This window comes from Astyanax mexicanus, chromosome 17, assembly GCF_023375975.1.
Source record: "Astyanax mexicanus isolate ESR-SI-001 chromosome 17, AstMex3_surface, whole genome shotgun sequence".
NCBI classification, from domain to species: Eukaryota; Metazoa; Chordata; class Actinopteri; order Characiformes; family Acestrorhamphidae; genus Astyanax; species Astyanax mexicanus.
In genome coordinates, this window is record NC_064424.1 from 20,837,886 (window position 1) to 20,863,990 (window position 26,105).

General features: G+C 36.9%; 1 protein-coding gene across 3 annotated transcripts in view; it reads left to right on the top strand.

Moving 5' to 3' along the window:
- The window catches only part of LOC103037817 (rho GTPase-activating protein 26), a 182,792-nt gene that overhangs the window by 132,417 nt on the left and 24,270 nt on the right, over positions 1 to 26,105 (top strand). For all 3 annotated transcript variants that reach the window (XM_049466306.1, XM_049466305.1, XM_049466307.1), the window contains exons 15-18: positions 1,116 to 1,200; positions 5,327 to 5,385; positions 15,200 to 15,305; positions 23,123 to 23,282. In XM_049466306.1, coding sequence (XP_049322263.1) covers positions 1,116 to 1,200; positions 5,327 to 5,385; positions 15,200 to 15,305; positions 23,123 to 23,282 — 410 coding nt within the window. The remainder of the gene's footprint in view (positions 1 to 1,115; positions 1,201 to 5,326; positions 5,386 to 15,199; positions 15,306 to 23,122; positions 23,283 to 26,105) is intronic.

Genomic DNA, 26,105 nt, shown 5'->3' on the forward strand with positions numbered 1-26,105 from the left:
TTTATTTGGGTGAGTAAAGTGCTGCCACTTATTTAGAGTAAGCTTACATTTCCAGATTTTCACTAAGGCTGGGTGCAGCAGCATTAGCATTAGCAGCTTACCCTGGTGCTAGTCGCGGTTAGCAGCTAATGCCACCCAGCAGCGTTTTACTGAGGAACCCTGAGTGCTCTGGTGCTCCGTGTTTTGACACAGTAAACACGCAAGCTACAGTCCAATAATACTCACTTCTAAATGGGAAAAGAGCTAGCGCTTAGCACAGTTAGCAGCTAGTATGCTAATATGGCTCCAGTCTCCGTGTTGGAAACTAAACTTAAACTCCTGTATAACTCTGCATTTCAGTGAAGTAGCTTTACTGCTCCTTTCAACCTGACTGGTAAAATTCATACATAAGGTGCCCTGAATTACAAGGCACACTTGCAATTTTTTTGCAATTATTGGGAAAATTAAAGAATTTTAAGTGCGCTTAATAGTGCAAAAATACTGTGGTTCTGTGGTCAAAAACTTATTATTGATGAAGGGCTTGAGCAATATTGAGCTGCAGGATGGGTGTGTTGGTTGAATCGTCTGGTGTTTTTACAGATTTTATGATATTAACATAGAGAACGACAAATATTAAAATACACATCCATACATTTATTATCACCAAGACTGCAGTGACTACATGGTTGTAACATTTTTTTTTTTTATATATATTGTAAATTTAATATTGACGACATTAAAGCTATACAGGAACACATGGAATTATTTTGAAAAGAGTTAAACAAACCAAAATATGTTTTATACTTTTTTGGCAAATTCTGTTTAAATTTTTTTCTGTTTTCAGCTTTTATCTGGGATTTTTTTTTGTCACGTTTCAAATGTTCAGGTTTTTAATAGTGCTGTGAGGTGAGCTAATTATTTACACCTAATAAATTAAAAAATTACATGCTCTGTGATTTTTTAGTCTAAAGTAATCACATTTTAATGCATATTGTTCTTTGGTTATTGTGAAAGCGTTTTTATTTGTGTCTCTGAGTGCTGTTAAAAAGTCTGGAATTTCATTTCCCCATATCTGCAAATACACTGTCTATACCAGGATCATGACTGAATGAAATATACGACCTTTCTCCCCTCAGATCCCAAAACGTTTGCTGATGTAGAACTGGACAGCTCTGAATGGGAGATCAAGACCATCACCAGCTCTATCAAACACTACCTCAGGTATCCGCTCCATCTGCCATGCTCCCACACACACCCCTGCTGTGCCCCGCATGTCTGCCTGTCCTGCTTTGCTTCCGTTTTTTTGTGTGAAGCAGTGAGTGTGTCGTGCAGGGCTGGCTGGTTTAAAGGTAACTGCTGAAGTGGTTTGAATCCCCCTTTCATATTGGCATCCTGAAACTTAAACCAACAAGAACTGATCCTGTTGTATTGTGAGACCCCAGTGCAGTTTTACTGCTGCTGTAGTTGTTCACATCGTTTGATAAAGGCTTACTTTTGCTTTTGAATGTAATGTGTAGCCAGAGTAAACACTCATCTCCACTAACCTGATACACACTAGTAAGAGTCTATCACTCCAGCAAATAGCTTTAAGTACTATCTTCATATGGTAAAAAATACCCTTTGAGTTTCTGGGTAGATCCCTAAAATGCAGTGGGTGCCGAGTGGTCCAGCGGTTCAAACCCCCGCTCATGCTGCTTTGCCATCAAGCTGCCAGTGCTCAGAGGGAGCAAAATTGGCCCTGCTACCTCCGGGTGGGTAGATGGCGCTCTCTCCCCGCATCACTGATGGGTGATGTCCACAGCACAGGGCGTCTGTGAGCTGATGTATCGGAGCCGAGTCGTTGCGCTTTACTCCGAGTGCGCTGGCTGCTCGGCAGTGCTGCATCAGCAGCAGCTCGAAAAGAAGCAGTGGCTGACTTAACATGTATCGGAGGAAGCATGTGTTAGTCTTTACCGTCCTGGAGTATTGGGGCATTACTAGTTATAGGGGGAGTCCAAATGAGTGGTTCGGGTAATTGGCTGTGCTAAATTGGGGAGAAAATGGGAAAAAAATAGAAATAAAATTATATAAAAAAAAGATCCCATAAATGATCCAACTAAGCTGCTATGTTGACTTTAAATAAAAGAGTGTTTTCATTTTATTTATTTGCACTAAAAACTGAAACATGTTTATATCACATGATAGTTCTCTATTTTTTTCCTAACTATTTGCATCAACTTTTTAAATTATATTATTAGATGAAATAAGGAAAAAATTTCACTTGGATAATTTTTTATTAATCCCAAAATAAGGAAACATAAGTGTATCTGTATATTTGTATTTGTATAGTGTATCATGAAAGTGAGTACACCCCTTACATTTCTGCAGATATGTAAGTATATGATTTCATAGGACAACACTGACAAAATTACCCTTTTTTGACACAATGAAAAGTAGTCTGTGTGCAGCTTATATAACAGTGTAAATTTATTCTTCCCTCAAAATAACTCAATATACAGCCATTAATGTCTAAACCACCTGCAACAAAAGTGAGTACACCCCTAATATCCAAATTGAGCACTGCTTGGCATTTTCCCTCCAAAATTTCATGTGTCTTGTTAGTGTTACTAGGTCTCAGGTGTGCATAGGGAGCAGGTTTGTTCAATTTTGTATTTCAGCTCTCACACTCTCTCATACTGGTAGTTGAAAGTTCCAACATGGCACCTCATGGCAAAGAACTCTCTGAAGATCTTACAAGACGAATTGTTGCGCTACGAGAAGATTGCCAACACCCTGAAAATGAGCTGCAGCACAATGGCCAAGATCATCCAGCATTTTAGAGAGCAGGGTCCACTCAGAACAGACCTCGCGTTGGTCGTCCAAAGAAGCTGAGTGCATGTGCTCAGCGTCACGTTTAAATGCTGTCTTTGAAAGAGACAGTGCTGTCAGGAGTGGCCAGCCTGTCAGTGCTCAGACCACTACACGCCGAACACTACATCAGATTGGTCTGCATGGCTGTCACCCCAGAAGGGGGCCTCTTCTGAAGTTTGTACACAAGAAAGCAGGCAAACAGTTTGCTGAAGACATGTTAACAATGGACATAGATTACTGGAATCATGTATTATGATCTGATGAGACCAAGATTAATTTGTTTGGTTCAGATGGTCTTAAGCATGTGTGGCGGCAATCAGGTGAGGAGTAGAAAGATAAGTGTGTCATGTCTGCAGTCAAGCATGGTGGTGGGAATGCCATGGTCTGGAGCTGCATGAGTGCAGCAGGTGTTGGGGAGTTACATTTCATTGATGGACACATGAATTCTAATATTTACTGTGAAATACTGAACCAGAGCATGATCCCATTCCTCCAGAAACTGGGTCGCAGGGCAGAGTTCCAGCATAATAATGACCCCAAACACACCTTTAAGACGATCACAGCTTTATTGAAGAGGCTGAGGGTAAAGGTGATGGACTGGCCAAGCATGTCTCCGGACCTAAACCCAATAGAACATTTTTGGGGCATTCTTAAGCAGAAGGTGGAGGAAAATGTATTATTGTTTATTAGCAAAGTTAGATGACGTGACAGGCCTTGCTTTGTGTTATTCATTGGTGATTCATTATTTATGCATTTCAGTTCATACTTTTCATTTCACAGACTGTATATTTCCCACTCTACATGCATATTTTTTTTCCTGCGACTTGCAGAACTTGATTTGTTGATCTGCTAACATAAAAATAACTTGCTCATGTGAAAAAAAACAAGCGCTGCTATTTTAGTTGAACACAGAATTCAAAGCATGACAGGAATATTTTTTTTTTTACCCTTGGCTGATTTTTATGCTTATGCTTTATTCTATTTACCTTGGAAGCAGGACGGCAGAGCTGTAAATGACATGACATTTAAGTTAATGGTGATACAATTAAACATCCAGACACTTTTACACTATTGCACAACTCATACTCTTTGGGGTTTTCCACAATTGGTTTAAAAATCATTCACCAGTATTATTCATTTATTTGTGGTGAATCTAACCTAAATGTGTCCCACGGTTTATGTCCCAGGTTAGCACTGTTAGCAATACAGGTTGATGACTAAGCAATATTCAGTATTTAGAGTATTAAGTACTTTTAAACACCATAGAACATATAAAACATAAAGACACTGGAATGTATTGTGTTCACAGCCATCAATTTAATGAGACACAAATGGATGGAATTTCTAATAAACGTAATATTTCTCAATATTTTACAATACCTTAATGAATCAACTTGCTTTAAGCAATCTGTTGTTCAGTGTTCACACTCACTCACAAGATAACAGCTCACAACGCCTCATAAGGTTTGGTGTTTCCAAACCTTTACCTGAGGAAACAAATCATAATCAGTTTACACACTGCTCTACTGCTGTCCCATGACTTTGGGGATGTCAGTGTATTAATATATAAAATGTGTAAAATCTGAATCAGGTGCAAATAATTACAACATAGTTAGAGAGGATCTTGGACTGACTTAGGAGCCTGACTTATAATGTTATTGTTAAAAATAAAGATTACATGCCCACATACAGAAAATAGACTACTTAAAAATGATTCAAAATTTCTTTGATTTTACCAAATTAAAAACCTCTGGAATATAATCAGGAGAAAGATGGATGATCTCAAGCCATAAAACCAAGCTTGAACTGCTTGAATTTTTGCACCAGGAGTAAAGGCATAAAGTTATCCAAAAGCAGTGTGCAAGACTGGTGGAGGAGAACATGCCAAGATGCATGAAAACGGTGATTAAAAACCAGGGTTATTCCACCCAATATTGATTTTTAAAGTCTTACAACTTTATGAATATGAACTTGTTTTCTTTGCGCTATTTGAGGTCTGAAAGCTCTGCATCTTTTTTGTTATTTCAGCCATTTCTCATTTTCTACAAATAAATGCTTTTAATTACAATATTTTTATTTGGAGTTTGGGAGAAATGTTGTCCGTAGTTTATTATTTTTTACTCAAACCTTTTTTAAACCATTCCTGGTTTTTGAACGAACCTAAAGAGCTTAAATTGCAAAAATAAAGAGAAAAACATTTTTGACCGGTAGTGTATAATGTTTAGTTTTTTCTTTACACTGCAGAGACTTAAAAGTACCTATTTTTCTGTATTTATTGCTGTAATATCTTCCTTGTTTAAATCTCTTCTCAGTGAAAGAGTTAGAGCTTTGTTTTTAACATCCTGACCTTTTAATATCTCTGAGTGTATCTCTCTAAAGCCTCCTTCACTGTATCTGTCAATAGGCCGTGCACTCTTCATCACTCTGTTCTTCTGTGTAGGTGTGTTTATATATCAGTTCATCCTTTAACCTTATTATGTCTTTCTATTTTTGACAGGATGCTACCTGCACCTCTGATGACCTACCAGTACCAGAGGAGCTTCATAAAAGCTGCCAGTGAGTCAAAGAGCATTCTTCCCCTCTCTCTCTCTCTCTCTCTCTCTTCTTCCTTTTTGTTGTGGTGGGCCTGTCTCGCCCTCTTTTCTGTCTCTGCGGAGAGTGCCCAGTTCCCATTTCCTCAGATTTATTTTGACAGCGTTGATAGCCTCTGATAACACAGCTTTCACAGCCGCTCACCAGGGCCACCCGGTCACGGTCAGCAGCAGGAAGTCAGGGGGGGCGTTGGCTCGATGTAAAACAGTAAGCAGAGGTTTACACTGCAGCCTCAGCGTCCTTCCTACTGCATCAGCTGCTGTCAGCTTCTGTTCTCTCTCTCTGTCTTATCACTGCTTTCACTATTCATCCATTTTAACCTTCAGTACTGTTATTACTGTCCTTGTGATGGACTGTTTAAATCTAAGTGGACCATTTCCACCAAATTAGTGCCATTTCCATCCATAGAACATAGTATACAATGTATAGTGTAATTATGTATAAAAATGGGCCATTCCACTAAATGGGTGCCATTTCTATCCCAGAGAAATTATATATAAATGTGCACACAAAATAACTTTAAAATACATTTTATTATAAAGCATAGTGTCTTGTACATTGACCTAATTACAAAAAGTAAAATATGTAATTAAAACATTTTAAAAAATAGCATTTGTTACCTGTCCCCACTCTCTAACTATAAACTTTACCATGAAATATATAATTATTATTATAAATTATAAAATCCTTCAGAGTTTTTTTTTTTTTTTGCTTTGCTGTGTGAAATCAAGTCTATGCTTTAAAAATATATTTTTTTCATAATAAATCCATAATATTTAAGTTAAAATACACATTTTAGTTATGTCCCCGGGTTTCACTCACTCCTGTTACCGTAAAACACACACATTACCCCATCTGCAACATCTGGAACATTCTACAAGACACATCTACAACAGGAAGTGACATCAGCTGGTTCTTCTAAAGATCAAGGGAAAACCAAAATTCCCTCATTAGTTTTTCTATATGTTCGATCTTTTGTTTGTAACTATGACTGAGGTCAATCTCAACACTCATTCCTGTTACCTAAATTAATTCTTAAATATTATTTGTTTTGTCAAATTTTGGGAAAATCTCTAGCATGTGCTTAATGTTGTCATGCTATTAGCCTAGCAGCGATTTAGCTATTTTCATATTTTTGCAAATTCTATGCTAAAAACTCATTCCCGTTACTTTCAGTCCTGTTACTCAAAACATAAAAAGTGACAGGAATGAGTGCCAGTAACAGGAGGCAGTGCCAGTAACAGGAATGAGTGCCATTAAAATAATTTGAACAGTCAACCATTTCTTTAAAATAAAGACTTTCTTGAGAGAAAAAGAAATTGGTGGACTTGCTTTTAAACATGCTTTTTAAATGTCACATGAGTTTTGTAACCATCTTCAGATTAGAAACCTTGTGAAAAATGAATTAAAGCTGCCTGAGTTTGACCAGTACATGTTTTGAATAGTGAAATACATGTGTTATTAGATCCAGAGTTGAAAAAAGATTTATATTTGTTTATTATTATTGGCACAGTATATACAGAGGTTGCAATATTTGAATACTTAGATATTCCTTACACGCAAATATTAATTCATAAATTAAACGTAACATGTTATTAAATATTTTGTTAAAATATTGTTCTTTTGTCTATTGTTAAAACTGTTTCTTAAAGGAAATAAAAAAAATGAAAATGCTTTAAAATATACTTTTTTGAAACATGCAAATGCATAAAATGAACTGTAAAAAAATACAAATAAAATAAAGTTGCCAGCGCTAGATTTAGTGTATTTAAGCTGCAGAATTGCTCGATTATGTCATTAATGAAATAAATAAACAAGCAGCGAATTAAACAATCAATTGCATTTGCATTTAGTTTGCATTTTCCATTCACCACAGTTTCCCCCTTCATTTCGCACTCTCGCTCTCTCTTTCTCCTGCTCTCTCCTTCCTTCAGCCCTCCTTCTTCCTTCTTCTTCTCTCCCTCCTTCTGTTTTTCCTGTCTGTACCTGTCTCTCTCTGCTTTCCTCTGCGTCTCGGTGCTGCGCAGAACAGTGAGGTGAAATAAGGATCCTGTCCTCATGTGAACTTGTGATATTTATTTATTTATTTATTCCCCTTTTTTCTTTTTTTTATCAGTTTGCTCCTCCCCTTTAGCTCCTCCTCCCTCCCCCATTTATTTATTTATTTATTTATTTTATTCTCGACTGGCGGTTATGCGAAACGGTTATGCGAAAAAGGGCACGGTGCCACTTGGAGCCCGCCTATCGTCTGGAAAAGAGAGGCCGAAAGAAAGTCAGAGGATTGGAATGTGTATGCGGGCGAGAGACGAGTGTTTGTGTGTGCTGCTGCATAAAGAGAACAGAATGAAAGAGAGATGAGAAAGAAGGAAAAATAGAAGAGAGAGATAGATCGGTTCGCAGATATATGTGTGCCTACAGCTGAATGCAAGTGCACGTGCATGTGTGTGTTTTTTTGCAACGAAATTATGCTTTAAAAAAAAAAAAAAAAATCATATTTTTTATAATCCTCCCAGAAAGGATAATGAAACCCAGAAAAAGATGTTTTGGATAATTAAAGCATTATGGGTAAAAGAAACATTACAATGCAATGAGATCTCATTCTTTCTTTATTTTTTATCATATTTTTTGTATATTTTTTAGAGGACACTGGGTCCTGCTTGGTGTGAGAATGTTGGGGTTATATAATATAATATTTACATAAATAGATATTTTATTCATTTTTATTGTGGTTTTAGTTAACATTTTGTTTAATTTCCTGAAGATAAAAAGCAGGAAGAAAAACAACATATTTCAACACTTTCTTTAGACTTTCTTCACAATTTTTAGTACAATTCTATTGGCCGAGTTTAGCTCTCCGCTTTCTAAATATCAGAACTGGATAAAAATGAAAGGTAGTACATTCTGTTGTCCACTGCAGAGGATACAGAATAAAACCTGTGGTTTGAAAGGGTTAAATTTTCTGTTCATTTCTAAAATCTTATCAAACTGATGGAAAGAATAAAAAAAAAAATCATCACTAGCCTCTCTCGTTTTATATAAAATATGAACCCTGCGATTGCCGGCATTTTAAAAAGAAAGTTTCTGTGCTCTGTTTCTTGCATCTTAAGATCTAAGGCTACGTTCGCGTTACCAGGCTAAAATGACTGAAATCAGATTTTTTGCACAATGTGGCTCAGATCTGATTTTTTTCATGGTTGTGTGAACATGCCAAATTATTATTCTTTTTTTTTTTTTTTTCAAATCAGATTTGAGTCACTTTCATATGTGGTCCTAAATCTGATACGTATCCGATCCATAGACACGCAATAGACATGTGAACAGTAAAATCAGAATTCACGCGATTCATTTTTGCTTTTACACATGCGCTATGTGGTTCTCTCTCATACCCACACATTTCTTGGTGCAGCTGTGCAGCTACAGCTGTAAAAACAGCAAAAGCAAACCGCCTGGTCTTTTTCCACCTTTTTACTTCAGACCAGCTTTTTGCTCTCCACTCCAGTAAAAGATGCTCCACATATGAGCTGCTAACACATCCATTTCCCTTTATAAAGCTACGAGTCGTCTCTCAGATATGACGTTTTTTGTTGTTGGTGAAAAAGGTTATGTTTATACACGTATCAATGTGCGCATGTGAGGCGTTTCAAAGACAGATTCGTTCACATTGCACACAGATACAGATCACTTACATTTATGAATGTGAACCGTCAAGATCTAAGCAAAAAAATTGGATTTGAGCAATGTGGCTTGTAATGTGAACATTACATGGCATATATCCCCTACAGCCGTTAGAAGGTGGGTAAATTGTGGTCATGAAGGGTTGGATACATGTGGTGAGCAGCAGTACTCAAATAATTTGTGGCCTTTAAGCAATAATCACCACCAGCCTGGACTTTGGACTTTTTTGGATTTATCAATCCAGGCAACATTTTATCAGTCCTTAGTCCTTAATTGTCCAGTTTTGGTGAACCTTTATGCACTGCTGCCTCAGCTTTCTGCTCTTGGCTGTTCTTTTTCTTATCACCACCATCGTACAGAGTGGTTATCTGAGCTACTGTAGCCTTTCTGTCAGCTCTAACCATTCTTATCATTATCTGTTGAATTCTCTAATTGTGAATAGGTGTTTTGTTTGTTCGTTTTGTGTTTTTTTTATTATTGCATTATTCTGAGTAAACTCTGCATGAAAAAGACTGTTGTGCTTAAAATCCCAAGAGAACAGTACATGTAAAGGTGCTCAAACCAGCCAGTTTGGCACTTACAATAATGCCAACAATCAAGTTCACATTCCCCACATTCAAATGGTTAATGTAAACATTACCTGAAGCTGTTAACCCCTACCTGCATCTGCTTTTTATTCATTGCACCATTGTCATTGTCCTGTGATTGGCTAACTGGGTAATTACACGAGTGTGTGGGTGTGCAGGTGATGGTATGTAATTCAAACTGATATTTAAATATTTACAAAAGTCATTTAATGGCAGTATGTAAATTAATTGTTAGGTGTATCCAGTTTTTGGCTTAGGAATGCCCACATCTGTGCATGTTTTGAGGTTTTATCCTGTGAGTGAGGTTAAAAACTGGCCAGCCGGCTCAAGGCAATGAGTGAATAAGTTTCCTTGGCCTCCAAATGTCCTTGATCTAAATTGCTAAATAAACATTTGTGGAATGTGCTAAAAAAGGAAATCTGATTTGCAAGGATCTGCTGCTAATATTTTGGTGCCAGACACCACCTGACACCTTCAGTGACCTTGTAAAGTCCATGCTTAGGCAGCATATGAAGAAAACAGTATTTTGGGACAATGCATATACACAGGTCTGAAAAAAATAAGAGACCACTTAAAAATGATGAGTTTCTTTGATTTTTACCAAATTATAAACATCTGAAATATAATCAAGATGAATATGGATCACAAGCCATCAAACCAAGCTGAACTGCTTGAATGTGTGCACCAGGAGTGGCATAAAGTGATCCAAAAGCAGTGTGTAAGACTGGTGGAGGAGAACATGCCAAGATGCATGAAAACTGTGATTAAAAACCAGTGTTATTCCACCAAATATTGATTTCTGAACTCTGAAAGTTCTGCATCTTTTTTGATATTTCAGCCATTTCTCATTTTCTGCAAATAAATGCTCTAAATGACAATATTGTTATTTGGAATTTGGGAGAAATGTTGTTCGTAGTTTATAGAATAAAACAACAATATTCATTTTACTCAAACGTATACCTATAAATAGCAAAATCAGAGAAACTGATTCAGAAACTGAAGTGGTCTTCTTAAAAACATCAAAGGTATGTAAGGGTAAATATTCCACATCACAGTATACATAAGCAAACTACTGTGATAGGAACCATCAGTTTTATCCTTGTTCTAGTCTAGCCAGTTTGAGATTCAGATACTGCAGCGCTGCCCCACTCATCCCACTGCTGCCAACTATCTGCTCTAAATTTACCCCCGGCTCTTATACAACCTGCATATCTCACGTGGGCTGTCTGAAGATTTGTGTCTCCGTACCAAGCCTCCACCCCGTCTTGTGTTTCATCACTTCCCTTTTTCCATAAATACATTATTTATCAATAGAGAAGTCCCATCCAATCGCTCTCATCCTGATTTGAGTCATTCAGTACCACAGTAAAGTTAGTTTAAGCTTTAATTCCCTTCCTAAAAGCAATACTTGTCACTGTTGTAAGTCGCTCTGGATAAGGGCGTCTGCTAAATACCGAAAATGTAAATGTAAATGTACATATTTACAAAATATTATTTAAATTTATATATACATTTTTTTTCCCTTTTAGAAATTCTGTAAATAGTTTTTAAAAGTGCTGTGGATTAAATAAATAATAACAAGTACTTTTTTTATTGTACTCAGATTCCACAGTCCACAGTAAATCGACTTTTATCTCTCCCTCGCTTTCTTTCTTTCTTTCTGTTCTGTGAAAGAGGATTGTGGGAATGATTAGTATATCATGGCTGCTGGATAGATTAGTGTGTCAGTGACCTTTAGGAGAGAACAGCTCGGTCAGTAGCTTGTCGTCGGTGTCAGTGGGTGGTGTTATGCTGCTGGCGGACGGTAGGAGGCAGTGTGTCGGTGTGTTTCTGCGTGTTTGTGGTTTGGGCAGAGAGAAAGCATGTGAGGCAGGAGAAAGCTGAGAAAATGGGCTGCAGGGAAAGATATGTGTGGACAAGGATTCACACGTGCATACACACACACACACACACACACAAACACACACACACACAGACAGAGAGAGAAAAGGGCAGTAACGTGTTTTTCAGGGTGTGGATAGTGACGGACTGGCTGTTTGAAGGGCAGGGGCGAACTAATAAAATGGGCACACAGCATGGCACAGGGCCTGTACATTATAGAGGGGGTGTGGCTAAATCTGAAAACATAAATGTATGCAAAACAGATGCAAATTAAGAGCTTTGTACCATTACCATCAAATAACTAATCCTAAAAAATACGTTCCTGTGACCAGCTTTTATATGAGTTATGTCACTTAGGGGGTGTCAGCTAAAATAGGCCCCTTTTTGACTTAAAAGGACTAAAATAAGCTTTGTATGAGATCAAATAATATATTTTTTAGAAATTGACAAAGGTCTCTTAAATAATTAATTGTTTAGAACAATTAAAAAAGTATAATTGATTGATAATTATGAAAGTTGTCACTTTCATAATTTCTTAACACAATGCTCAGCTAAAATGGGCCAGTACCTAACATTACTTTTGTAAAAAAGTTACTTTTTACCTTCCATGATTTGAATATAATATAGCTAATCAAATATAATTTATGTCATAATTAAAATGAATGCAGTCTAAGGTAGCTACTGGTGTGGAGACTGATCATAAAGTAGGTAGCTAAGCTAACCCAACGCTCCAATAGGCTATTTAGAGCATAGCCAACTAGTATGTGCATTCTACACCAGAGCTTCAGAACTGTTCAGTGTTCGCGTGGATCAACCATCTAGGTGTTTCAGGCTGTCTAGAAATTATTTTAGTCCCATCTAGGAAAAAAATGTTTTTTGGCCGCTGCTGCAACCTGTATTTTTGTTGAATCGAATTGTGTACCCAGGAATCTGATTGCATGTGAAAAATATCTTAGACATGCTAAACTTGCTCAACCACTGCTGATTTTATTGCCGTCTGGATGCAAGAGTTTTGTCACTGAGAAGACCGTTATTTATTTATTTTTTTTCCAGACAGTCGTCCCCCTGAGAACAAATCCAGTCCATATTCCACTATTATATTTTTGCTCTGAACATTCATAAGTTACACAACTATAATTCACGTCCCAGAATATTAATTTTAAATGTCAAGGAAAATAAGATAATGTACTGTACAGGGTTAGTCGCAGGACACTCCTTTACTTTGCTTGCTGGGGTATTCAGATATGTCATTTTCTTTTCATTTCCCTTTCATTTTTTTTTTTATTTTGACTTACCCCGTTTATCTCCTTGTTGTCTTGTTCTGTGTCCTCCCCTTGTGTGTCTCCATGTTTTCCTCCGGTCTCCTCGTGTTTTTTCCCCCATGTGTTCCTTAGCACATGGCCCTGTTTTGTTTTCATTGTGCTCCTGCCTTAGTCTTTTATGTTCCCACGTGTTTCTTATCGTCACTGTCCAATAAAAAACACTTATCTCCATTTTTGTCGACAGACAAACGGTCCCTTACACTGTGCCAAAATTTCTTGATGAACAGACCAATAAAAACTCTTCAAAATGACCTGGAATAAACTCTTTTTTACATTGACTTCTATTGGAAAATTAAACGTTTTTTCTCTCTCCTGTAAAGTTGCTGTTTTGGAAATAAGTGTTTTTCATTGGAGAGTGACATTATGCGTTTCTGTCTTGGTTGCTAGTTTCGTGTTTTATGCCTCAGTTTATTTCTTATTTTGTTACTAGTCCTGTCAGTTGATTTATCATGTTTCTGTGTTTATTTTGGTTTATTTCTTGTTATCAAAAGATTACTTGCGTTTGCGTCTGCCTCCTCGTCTCCCTGCTCCTGCAACCCTGACGCTAGGAGTGTGCAATATTGCAACGTATGCAATAATATCACCAGCATTTTTAAATATCGTGAACAATATTGCATCCTGAAATATCACCCACCCTAATTATTACCTAATTATTACATCAGGGTACTACTTTTTTGCTGTTTTTAACAAAAGGAAAATTCACACTGCTCTTATTTCCCATTATATATCTACTGGATATTTGGAGTGCATTATTATTATCATGACATTTTAGAACATGGACTTCTGTTTCAAATCTGATAAAATGCTTGTATTTTTTAATGTCTCAGTTAGGGGTGTTCCATATCATATCATATCATATGCAATAATAAAATTAGATTTTCATTCAGTTGCAGTAGTGTATCCTTAAAATTATTTTATCATATCGCCAAGAATATTGTTATCGTGAAAATACCATAAAATATCATAATATTATTTTAGGTCCATATCACCACCCCTACCTGACACTGTTTATTAACATAAATGGAAACGTAATGACTACCGTTCTCCAGTCAGTAACTGAGATGGGTGGGTTTTGCGCAGGGTAGATTGTACCTCACACAAGGAATTTTTAGGTTTTAACAGACTTGTTATAATCCCTCCTTGTGTGTAGGAGTGTGAGACCAGGAACATATGGCATTTTAATGAAAACCAGTCAAATCAAAATCAAAAAGCCTATCAAAAAGCCTCATACAGCACAACCCTCACTAACACAACACCGCCATGTCAGTGTCACTGCAGTGCTGAGAATGACCTAAAAAACAAATAATGCAGGGAGACAGAGAGAGAGAGACAGAGACAGACAGACCGGGAGCCAGACAGACAGACAGACAAAAACAAAGTGCACATAACAAGGCTATACATAAAGCATTATCATCAGTGTAGTCGGACATCTCACTGGACGACGCTGACTGAAACATCTGCCAGATAAACTCACCCAGCTGATGCACTGATTGACCGCTAGTGTTGTGATTGTGTGCGTTTGAAGAGGGCTGTTATGTTCCAATGAGAGTCAGTATGTTCTTTAAACATCTGTAGTCAAAGATGCTTTTATAATAAATCAACAATTCTGTCATAACAACACTTGGACAGTTTTGAACAATGCCTAATGCTCAAATATAAAAATATATGCCCAAATAAAAAAAACCTTTTTTTTTTATTAATATATATTATTCTCACAATTTTACCCATAACATTTCATTTGAAACCTAATTTTTAATGTACTTTTAAAATATTTTTTCTAAATGTTTTTTTTGTTGTTGAAACACTATATCACAATATTGCCATCAATATTTAATATAAACCTTTTTTTTTTAGATTTATCTCTATTTTGACAATTTTTTTAAAACTGAAGTTTCACCAGTGTCTTTTTGAATAGTAAATAAAGAGCTTCATATTTTAGAGAGAATTATTTTCTACAACAACCTTTTTTTTTACATTAAACCAAGTTAAATGATTTTTTTTAATCTTATGCACCTACAATCTGTACAATTCTGCTTGTATTGTGAGTATCTTTGTGTAATAAAACTGGGCAGTTGTGTGTTTTATTTTTTAAACTTTGGTCTGAGTGTTTTGGTAATGATGACTCAAGGAGACTGAGCCTGAGCTTCACTCATACACTCCTAATTCACTCATACACAGCTCCAGCTCCTGCAGCTCCAGCTCCTGCAGCTCCAGCTCCTGCAGCCAGCAGCAGTACAATGCATGTCCTGATCTGAATATATCAGGATGCATAAAAGTGACTCACTCGGTCATTTCTTTTTTTCTCTCTTTCAGAGCTGGATAATCCGGAAGCTCGTGTGGCTGAGATCCACAGCATTGTTCACCGCCTTCCAGAGAAGAACAAGCAGATGTTGGAGCTGCTGATGAAACATCTGGCCAAGTAGGACACACCCCCTTTCACTGCCATACAAATCCCACCATCTCATTTTAATGGGCTCAGGGCGGTTAAATGCAATAACAAACAAGTTCTATCCCTAAGGTTCATGGCTCAGTGAAGGCAAGCCTCTCATATGCCTAATATACAGGTCATTTTAGTCATAAATTTACCTTAGCACAGCTATTTTAGTCAAAAAATTACCTCAAGAGTGTAATTTTAGTCATACATTCACCTTGAAAATGTAATTTTAGTCATACGTTTACCTCAGCACACCTATTCTAGTCACAAATGTACCTCAACAGTATAAATGTAATCATAAATGTAACTTAAAAAATGCTATTTTAATCATAGATTTACCTCACCACTGTTTTTCCTGTACATTTTTGTTAAAATGTACCTCAGCAGTGCAATTTTAGGCAATAAATTTACCTCAACAATGCAATTTTAGTCATGCATTTACCTCAGCACAGCTTTAGCAGATAAAAATGTACATCAGCAGTCAAATTTTAGTCAAATGTGTACCTCAGCAGTCTAATTTTAGCCATAAATTAACCTCAGCAATTCAATTTTAGTCATGCATTTACCTCAGGACAGCTTTACCAGACAAAAATGTACATCAGCAGTCTAATTTTAGTCTAAATGTACCTCAGCATTGCAGTTTTAGGCATAAATTTACCTCAACATAGCTATTCCAGTCAAACGTACCTCAGCAGTGCAATTGTAGTCATAAATTTACCTCGACAATGCAATTTTAGTCATACATTTTCCTCAACACAGCTATTCCAGTCGAAAGTATAGCTTAGCAGTCAAATTTTAGTCATAAATTTACCTCAGCAATGCAATTTTAGTCATACATTTACCTAGGGTTGGGCGGTATTGAAATTTTTCATAGCCATACCGTCTTCAGATTATATGGTGGTATATGGTATTACCGGCGGATGGATATTATTTAATTTTTTTTACCCGTGTGTACAGTATTTCGTTTTGATTTTTTAGAATTCGTTAGATTATATTTCCTTTAGCATTTTGATCTTAGTTTAGTTAATTTTTTTTTCATTTTATATCTATTTTTCAGTTTTTATTAAATGCTGTTATTAGCTTAGCTTCTAGCTTGTTGCTGCCTTCTATCTTATTTAGCATACGAAATACTCACTGGTCTTTTCAATGAATGTTGATTTACTCATTTAATAGCTGTATCTAACTATTTTAAGCCAGACAGGCACTGTGTGATTTTTTTAATCAGGTGTGGAGAGCTCATTCACATGTTTGAATGGTTTGTCCTGTAGGGAAACGCACGCGATTTATCTGCTGACACTGTGGTCTGACTGGCAGGCTGAGAGACTGCAGGTCATGCAGCCCATAGGCAGGAGAAGTAGCGCGAAGTGCGCACACATTAATCCACCTGCGGAGCTTTAAACGCGCGGATGAGCTCGCGTTTAGGCCGCGTTTAAACTCGGGTTCAGGCAGACAATCTAAACTCTAGTATGCAGAACTATATTATTATTGTTATTAATTTTCCATTCTTTTAAATAGCAGGATACTTTGATTTTTATTTCTCTGCCTGGACCCGACCCGGCCCGAGGAAAGTAATGGAAAATCTCGGGTCGAGTCCAGGCTCCAGGAAATAGTCTATGTAGTCATCTAATTTTTAATACTATTTTTATTTTATATAAAGCTATGGCCTGATAATCACCATATACCTAAGTAACAAAGTATTATTTTAAACGAAAACGAACGAAATAACGAAAACTGAAAGTGAAAGTTCTCCTTGACTGAAACTAATAAAAATGGTAATTAAAAGAAAAAAAATCAAACGAACTGAAATTGCGGATTGAATACTCTCATTTTCGTGTTTGTTAATTTATTTATAAGCGCTGTTTCAACTACAACAGTTTAACAGCGGGTGGTGTTGTGCCGTTTCTGCTCCCAAAGGGGAGCCGGATTCTGGGGGTCAGATTTCGGCAGCGCGCAGCCCTTCGCGGTCCGCGGAATTACTTACAGCGCCCGAGCTAGCTGTGAAATAACGACAGAAAACCCTGAGTAAACTGTAGAATTCTGTATGGGATTAGAATATGCGCGCGAAGGAGATAAAAAAAGGAGAGAAAGTAGAGAAACAGGAGATGAGGAATATTTGAGAAGCAGCTGTAACTTTACCTGTGAGTAACTCACATAAAACACCCCAAGCTGCAGGATAAACTGATAAATATGATCCTTTCGGTGTACCGAAATACCGTCATACTGCCCAACCCTACATTTACCTCAACACTGCAATTTTAGTCATACATTTACCTCAACATAGCTATTCCAGTCAAATGTACCACAGCAGTGCAATTTTAGTCATAAATTTACCTCAACAATGCAGTTTAAGTCATACATTAACATCAGTGCAGCCATTTCAGTCAAACATGTTCCTGAGCAGTGCAATTTATAAATTCACCTTGGAAATGTAATTTTAATCATACGTTTACCTCAGCACAGCTATTCTAGTCACAAATGTACCTCAACAGTGTAATTTTAGTCATAAATTTACCTTAGCAATGCAATTTTACCTATACATTTACTTCACCACTGTTCTTCCAGTCAAAATGTACATCATCAGTCCAATTTTAGTCATGGATTTACCTACTTGATTTACATGAAAAATACACTTTTTATACAATTTAAAACAGCCAGTGTGTGATGAGGTAATATACTGATACTTAGTGTAAGCAGCACTTAGACGTGGAGCACCTCCAGGGGCCAAGTTTATTTATTTATAGCAAGTAGTATTTATTATATTTTAGTATAAATACAGTATATTTATCAGCTAACAAAATTACAGTACATTATTATTGTTCATAACTAAATTTCTACATTTCATTTATTGTTGCAGTAGCTGCAACACCCCTTAACTGTGCCAAAATCTCTTCTGTAACATGTGGCCTCACATTGCTTTAACACATTAAACTCTGGGCTGTTATTCAGGTCTTAGTCCTAAAGCAGAAATCATTTTGATTTACTTGGCAGTCATGTAGCCCGCAGGGTTCTGATATGGTGCTTGTGAAACTGTATCTAATTGTGGAATGAATGTTGTAAGAATATCTTTTCCAGCACTCTGAAAGCGCACTGGTGTCTACAGCACTTCCTGTAGCCTAGCTTTGAGCTGTGATGCAACAATAACCTGATGCAGCATATTACAATATTTACCCTGCAGCAGCAGCAGCAGCAGATCTCTCACTGAATCCAGAAGTTCTTATAGATCAGTGTGTTCCGTGGGGTTCTGGAGAGTAGTGCACTGTCCTTTTTTTTGTTTTTTGTTTTGTTTTTTGTTTTTTTTAAATAAGTGACTCCAGTTGAAAAGTGCTGGGTCATCACAGCCTCAGTAGTCTGAAAAGTGCTGGGTCAAATGGCGGCTCGCCCACGTTGTTCTGGGTGCACAAGTGTGTTGTGGAATTGTGTTTAAGCCTGAAGAGTTTAGTGTGTATTGTTTGCCACAAAGCAGATTAGAGCAGCACAACAGACTGTAATCCTGTTTACACTGTTGTGTGTATCTGCTCTCCAGTTCAAGCCCCAGCAGTGCTGTTCAAGATTTTCAACTGCTGTGAGGGACTGGGAGGTTTAAATGAGTTGTAGTAGTTTATTACATCACTGGCCACATGTTAGTTACTATGCATAATAACCAGTAATTCTGAGCTCATACATCATGTTTTATTCCAGTCATTCAACCCTAAAACAATAAGCTACAATCAACTATAAATAAAAGTATTTTTTTGAGAAGTTACTGTTAAAATTTTAAATATCAGGTACTGTGCAAAGTTCTTTGATGACCGGCAACTAACTGTTCAACTACCTTTCAATTATTATTTTAAATACAGCTCAGTAAAAAAAAAAATAAGAGACCGTTAAAAAATGATGTGTTTCTTCGATTTGACCAAATTGAAAACCTCTGGAATATAATCAAGAGGAAGATGGATGATCACAAGCCATCAAACCAAGCTGAACTGCTTGAAATTTTGCACCAGGAGTAAAGGCATAAAGTTATCCAAAAGCAGTGTGTAAGACTGGTGGAGGAGAACATGCCTAGATGCATAAAAACTGTGATTTAAAAAACGGGTTATTCCACCAAATATTGATTTCTGAACTCTTAAAACTTCATGAATAAGAACGTGTTTTCTTTGCTTGTTTTATTTGAAGTCTGAAAGTTCTGTATATTTCTCATTTTCTGCAAATAAATGCTCTTAATGAAAATATTTTTATTTAAAATTTGGGAGAAATGTTGTTTGTAGTTTATAGAATAAAACAACAATGTTCATTTTACTCAAACATAAACCTATAAATAGCAAAATCAGAGAAACTGATTCAGAAACTAAAGTGGTCTCTTAATTTCCAAAGCTTTATATTTTTTGCTTAATGTCCCTGTATCATTTTAACTTTTAACTATATTTTAATGTATTGTATTGCTGTAAATTTCTCATAATTGTGAGAAATCTATGACAGACCTGGTGTCAAAAATTTGAAGCTTAGATCGGGTCCAAAAAAATCCAGCTCGAGTCAGTGCACATTGTGCCTGAGCCCGACCCCGATTTAAACCCGATATTTCTTTAATAAGTAGAGCTTACTAAAACTGAGCTTTTAAAAAAACATTTTGGGGCTGTTTGAATAAGCAAAATCTGTTCAGAATGATATTACATTATAACATTGCAACACTGAAGAAGCATAGACCTATTATATACCTATTATTAAGAACAGCTACACACGACACTGCAAGTCAAGTGCGTAATGGGGACAAGTGGAGGAGCTCATGTGTGCATGAGCCCCAGAGCTGCAAGATTATAACATTCAACAAACTTGACCCGGCCAGAGGAAAGCGGTGAGAAATCTTGTGGGGCAGAGAATCTAATCTCTATCAAAAATGCTGCGATCGTGCATCATTTTTGATTTCGCTAAAGGAACTTATTCAGAAATAGCATCGTCAAATATGAATTGAAGTCTTTCTTTCCTTTTTTCATCCTTTATTATACATTTTTGTCAAATGAGTGATTTGACAAATGAGTGATCTGTACACTGTGTAGATAATTCTAGATAAAAAGAGCAATTTAAATGGTCTAAAATATTTGACATTAGCTTCCATTCAAAGTTGAGAACATCTTTGACTTCTTCTTTAAAGTCACCATTTTTAAGGTACATGTTCTAATTGGACACTGACTATGTAGTTAGATTAAATTGACTGCAGTGTTGGTAACTGTTTTGGCTCCCCCTAAACTGTGGTAAAATCACAGTATTTCTTACTACCTTCTCTAGTTTGAAACATTTGAGTAAGACTGCTTTCATTTTCAGGAATCTACAAAAGCAGGGGTGGAGTTATTGGAGTCCTGGTTCCAGAAATGCTGAGATCATACACTGAAGTCATTTATACGAAAATAGCCCCATCAACTATAAACAGAAGTTGTTCTTTCCTTTGTTTTTTGTCCATTTTTAGTTTTCTCCATGTTTTGAACTCTGTAGCTGCTGTTTACACTGTCAATAGTTCTTGATTAACAGACCAATAGAAATGTAGGAAATTCTAGTCAAAGGAAAGAGAATTTTTGCCTTCTCCTGTGAAGGTACATGTTTTTAATTGGACATTGACTATGCAATTGGATTTAATTTACTGTGGTGTGTCCCTCTTAACTGTGGTAAAATCACAGTATTGCGTACTTCTCTGATTTCAAGCAGTTCAGTAAGTTTCCTGTCATTTTCAGGAATTTACATAAGCAGGGGTGGAGTTTTTAGAGTCCTTGGGCCAGAAGTGCTGAGATTTGTGATTCCACTGAAGTCATTTATTAAAAAATAGCTCTACCAGCTGTAGAGGACAGTGTTTTGTTAATTCACCAGCATATACAGCTCTGGATGAAATTAAGAGACAACTTCAGTTTCTGAATCAGTTTCTCTGATTTAGTTAATAATAGGTATATGTTTGATTAAAAATATTGTCATTTAGAGCATTTATTTGCAAAAAATGAGAAATGGCTGAAAAAAACAAAAAAGATGCAGAGCTTCAAGTTCATATTCATAAAGTTTTAAGAGTTCAGAAACCATTTTTTTATTGGAATAACCTGGTTTTTAATCAGTTTTCATGCATCTTGGCATGTTCTCCTCCACCAGTCTTACACACTGCTTCTGGATAACTTTATGCCTTTACTCCTGGTGCAACAATTCAAGCAGTTCAGTTTGGTTTGATGGCTTGTGATCATCCATCTTGCTCTTGATTATATTCCAGAGGTTTTTAATTTGGTAAAATCAAAAGAAAATCATCATTTTTAAGTGGTCTCTTATTTTTATTATTTTCAGAGCTGTATAAGTGAAAGTTTTAGAAGAGCACAGGTGAGGAGCACCCCCTAAATTTTTCCCACACAGACTAGTCTTTGTTTTTCACAGCCAGGGTTAGCGTGAGTTCTGTGGTTTGCCAGAAACTGAAGTGTTCACTGATACCGTGCACAAATCTGAAAGAGCAAGTTCCTCTCTTCTGTGGTCATTCCAGCAATCTGAGCCACTTCATTTCACATCTTCTCAACTCCCAACTTCTCTTTTTCATTTGGACAATCGGAGAGGCGGCTCTCAGATAATCCTTGATGATATCCTGGTGGATGATATAATGTGCTCTCTAAGGCTTTCAGATGGTTTAAATAATGTGATATTTTGAATAATGTAAATCATTTCTGATTATTCTTTCCACTTAAATATCATGGATAAAAAATACAGTACCAGTCAAAAGTTTGAAAACACCTTCTCTTTCAAATTTGTATTATTTTTTTACTTACATTGTAAATGTAGATTCATACTGAAGTCATCTAGACTGTGAAGGAACACATAAGTAATTTTAAGTAGCAACTTAAAAGTGTTAAACAAACCAAAATATAAAATGTGAAGAATTTAGGTGCTCTTATCTGTGGTTCTGCTAACTTGTGCTTTCTGAGGCTGGTAACTCTGATGAACTTATCCTGAGCAACAGAGGAAACTCGTGGTCTTCCTTTCCTGGGGCAGTCCTGATTAAAGCCAGTTTCATCATAACGTTTTGGATAGTCTTTTTGACTGTAGTTGAGGATACTCGGATTGACTGACCTTCATTTCTAAGTAAAGTATTTTGTTTCTTTACTTAGTTAAGTAGTTCATGCCATAATATGGATTATGAAACTGATGTATAACTGATATAGAACTGATGCTCTCAAACACATTAAGAGGCCAAAAATTCAAGTAATAAACTCTTGATGAGTTCAGCACAGCTGTTAACTGAAAGCGTCCAGGTGACTCTACCTCAATAAGTTGACTGAAAAAATCGTCATCTAAGCAAGAGATACTACTTTGAATAATTTAAAATATAAAACATAATTTGGTTTGTTTAACACTTTTTTTAAAATAAATAATTACATATATATTTCTTTATGGTTCGGATGACTAGTGTTAATCTACAATGCCGAAAAGTATAAAATAATGAAAATACACAAGGCATCTGTGAGCTGATGTATTGGAGTCGAGTTGCTGCGCTTTCCATCGAGCACACTGGCTACTCTGTAATGGGAGAAAAGGAAAATAAAAAAGGAAAACCTTTCATTTATTCAGATTTCATCAATCGGTTTGTGTGAAACTGTAGAGATATAACATCAGAAATAGCTAAGTTTCAGATTCAAGTGGCATTGGGGTAAATCGAAAGCACAGTCCATGTAACAATTACAGCAAACAGGAAGCTATAAAACAACTCCGTAGCTAAAATTAGCGTCAGAAGGAGGAAATGCTGCAATCGGAAATAACTGTGCAACTACAAGTCATTACATAACCCAAAGTAACACTGGCTCTTTCTGCAGTGTGGCCAGCCACCACCAGCAGAACCTGATGACCGTGGCGAACCTGGGCGTGGTGTTCGGCCCCACCCTGCTCCGGCCGCAGGAGGAGACAGTGGCTGCCATCATGGACATCAAGTTCCAGAACATCGTGGTGGAGATCCTGATCGAGAACCATGACACGGTGAGTTTCTGACCCCTCGTCACAGACTATACCATGCGTTGTTAATGAGTTATTGGCCAAAAAAAATGGTTCATCCATACAAATCTCATTTTCTGTCCAGAACTTTCAATCACTTTCATGGCCACAGGTGTATAAAACCAAGCATGTAGGCATGCAGACTGCTTCTATACACATTAGTGAAAGAATTTCTTGTCCTCAGGAGCTCAGTGAATTCCAGTGTTTTTTTTTCTTTTTTCTTAATTGGACAGCAACATATTACGATTAGCCAAGAAGAAGAAAGTTGGATTTACAAATACATCTCACTTTTTTTGCTTTTCACTGTTTTTGAACTGGAAGTTGTGTCACAATTTCATGATGAATAAAGTCAGTGGAATAATGCTTCTCAGGTTTTTTGCTAATTAAAAAAAAAGGCAAAAGAAGTATGGATTTGATGAGAGGTGTAGGAGGTAAATCCATGTACTGTACGATTCTCCACTAGCCTCAGTTATTATTAATGGTTGGAGACCTCTTGGAAGAGGTAAAATCCTGTAAAATTGCTGCTTTGGAGAGGAGGTTTGAAAAAGCTTTGGTGTTTTGAGGTTTACATGTAAAGATTGGTGTCAAACAATGGTTTAATTTGTGTGTTTATGTCCCTCTGTTCTGATTGGATAAAAAATAAACTTTTCTTGGCTCCAAGTGAACTAGCACGCCACTATGATCAGGAGATTGCTAGTTTGAATCCCGGTTATGCTGCTTGACATCAGCAGCCAGAGTCAAAGAGAGCACAATTGGCCATGCTCTCTCTGGGTGGATAGATGGCACTCTCTCTTCACATATCACCACACAGACGTCTGTGAGCTGATGTATAAACAGCAGTTGGAAAAGAGGCAGAGTCTGACTTCACATGTATTGGGAGGAGGCGTGTGCCAGTCTTCACCCTTCTGGTGTTGGGGCATCACTAGTAAGCTGAGTGGGTGGGATAATCGGTGTAGCTAAATTGGAGAGAAAAAGGGAATAAAATAAAAAAACTAAAGCAGTAAACCTTTCTTTTATTCAGATTTTATAAATATGATTGTGTGTTTTTAGACTATATATAAAATACGTTTTCAAAAAATTGCATTTAAGCAGTAGTTGAGCAATATATTTACTTGCCTAAAGTATTGAATCATAACCCCTGTATCAGGATAGTTCTTGCCAATACACAGCCCTACATACACACACCGGCCACTTTATTAGGTACACCTTTTTAGTACCGGGTTTGACCCCCTTTTGCCGTCAGAACTGCCTTAATCCTTCGTAGCATAGATTCAACAAGGTACTGGAAACATTCCTCAGAGAGTCTGGTCCATATTATTCTGATAGCATCACACTTTATCGGCTGCACATCCATGATGTGAATCTCCCGTTCCACCACATCCCACAGCTGCTCTATTGGATTGAGGTCTGGTAACTGTGGAGGCCATTCCAGTTCAGTGAACTCTCTCATTGTCGTGTTCAAGAAAACAGTCTGAGATGATTCGCACTTTATGACATGGCGCATTATCCTGCTGGAAGTAGCATCAGAAGATACAGGAACATTGTGGTCATAAAGGAATGGACATGGTCATCAACAATACTCAGGTAGGCTGTGGCGTTGACACGATGCTCAGTTGGTACTAATGGACCCAAAGTGTGCCAGGAAAATATCCCCCACACCATTGCAGCACCATCAGCCTGAACCGCTGCAAGGCAAGGCAGGATGGATCCATGCTTTTATGTTGTTGACGCCAAATTCTGACCCTACCATCCAACAAAATGTCGCAGTAGAAATCATCAGAGACTCATCAGACCAGGTAACGGTTTTCCAAAATTCTGTTGCCTCCGTTTCCTGTTCAAAGTATCTTCTGCTGCTGTAGCCTATCCGCCTCAAAGTTTAACGCGTTGTGCCTTTAGAGATGCGTTGTGCCTTCTGCAGACCTCGGTTGTAACAAGTGATTATTTGAATTACTGTTGCCATTCTATCAGCTCGAACCAGTCTGGCTGTTCTCCTCTGACCTCCTCTGGCATCAACTAGGCATTTGCGCTCACAGGACTGTGTCCGCTCACTGGATATTTTCTCCTTTTCAGATCATTCTCTGTAAAACCTAGAGCTGGTTGTGCGTGAAAATCCCAGTAGATCAGCAGTTTCTGAAATACTCAGACTAGTGCTGGGCGATATGACGATAAATATTGCGGGGACGATAGAAAAGTGTCTATCGTGCTACTTACCTTTTATCATCCTTATCGTTTCTACAGTAATTTCATCAATTATTCACGCAAATATATAATGTAGGCTACGATGAAATGTATTGGCTTGGTCACTTTGCATAAACCCAGTATATATAAGTGATAATAAAGTAATCTTCGCAAAAAAAGCTTCATAATGTGGCTTTGCGACGTGCCGCTGTTTTACGTTATTTGACGGACACTTTAAAAAAAGTTAATTGAGTTTATTTTGATAACTCAAATTAAATACCTGTATCATTTTTTGAAAAAATGACATACTGCATCTACCTCATCTGTTTTCATTTGATACATATATATATTGCTGCACTAAAAGGTAGTAATTCTCATTTGTGAAAGTTTGGTTTAATGTCACTTTAAAATAAAGTTGAAAAAAGGAAGCAATGATATTATTTTGTCATATTTTTCGAATAATAACTGAAAACGTACTCAAATGTGGTATATCATGATATATATTGTTATTGTGATATAAAAAAATCCATATCGTGATATATGAATTTTCCCATATCGCCCAGCACTAACTCAGACCAGCCGTCCGGCACCAGCAACCATGCCACGGTTCAAAATCACTAAAATCACATT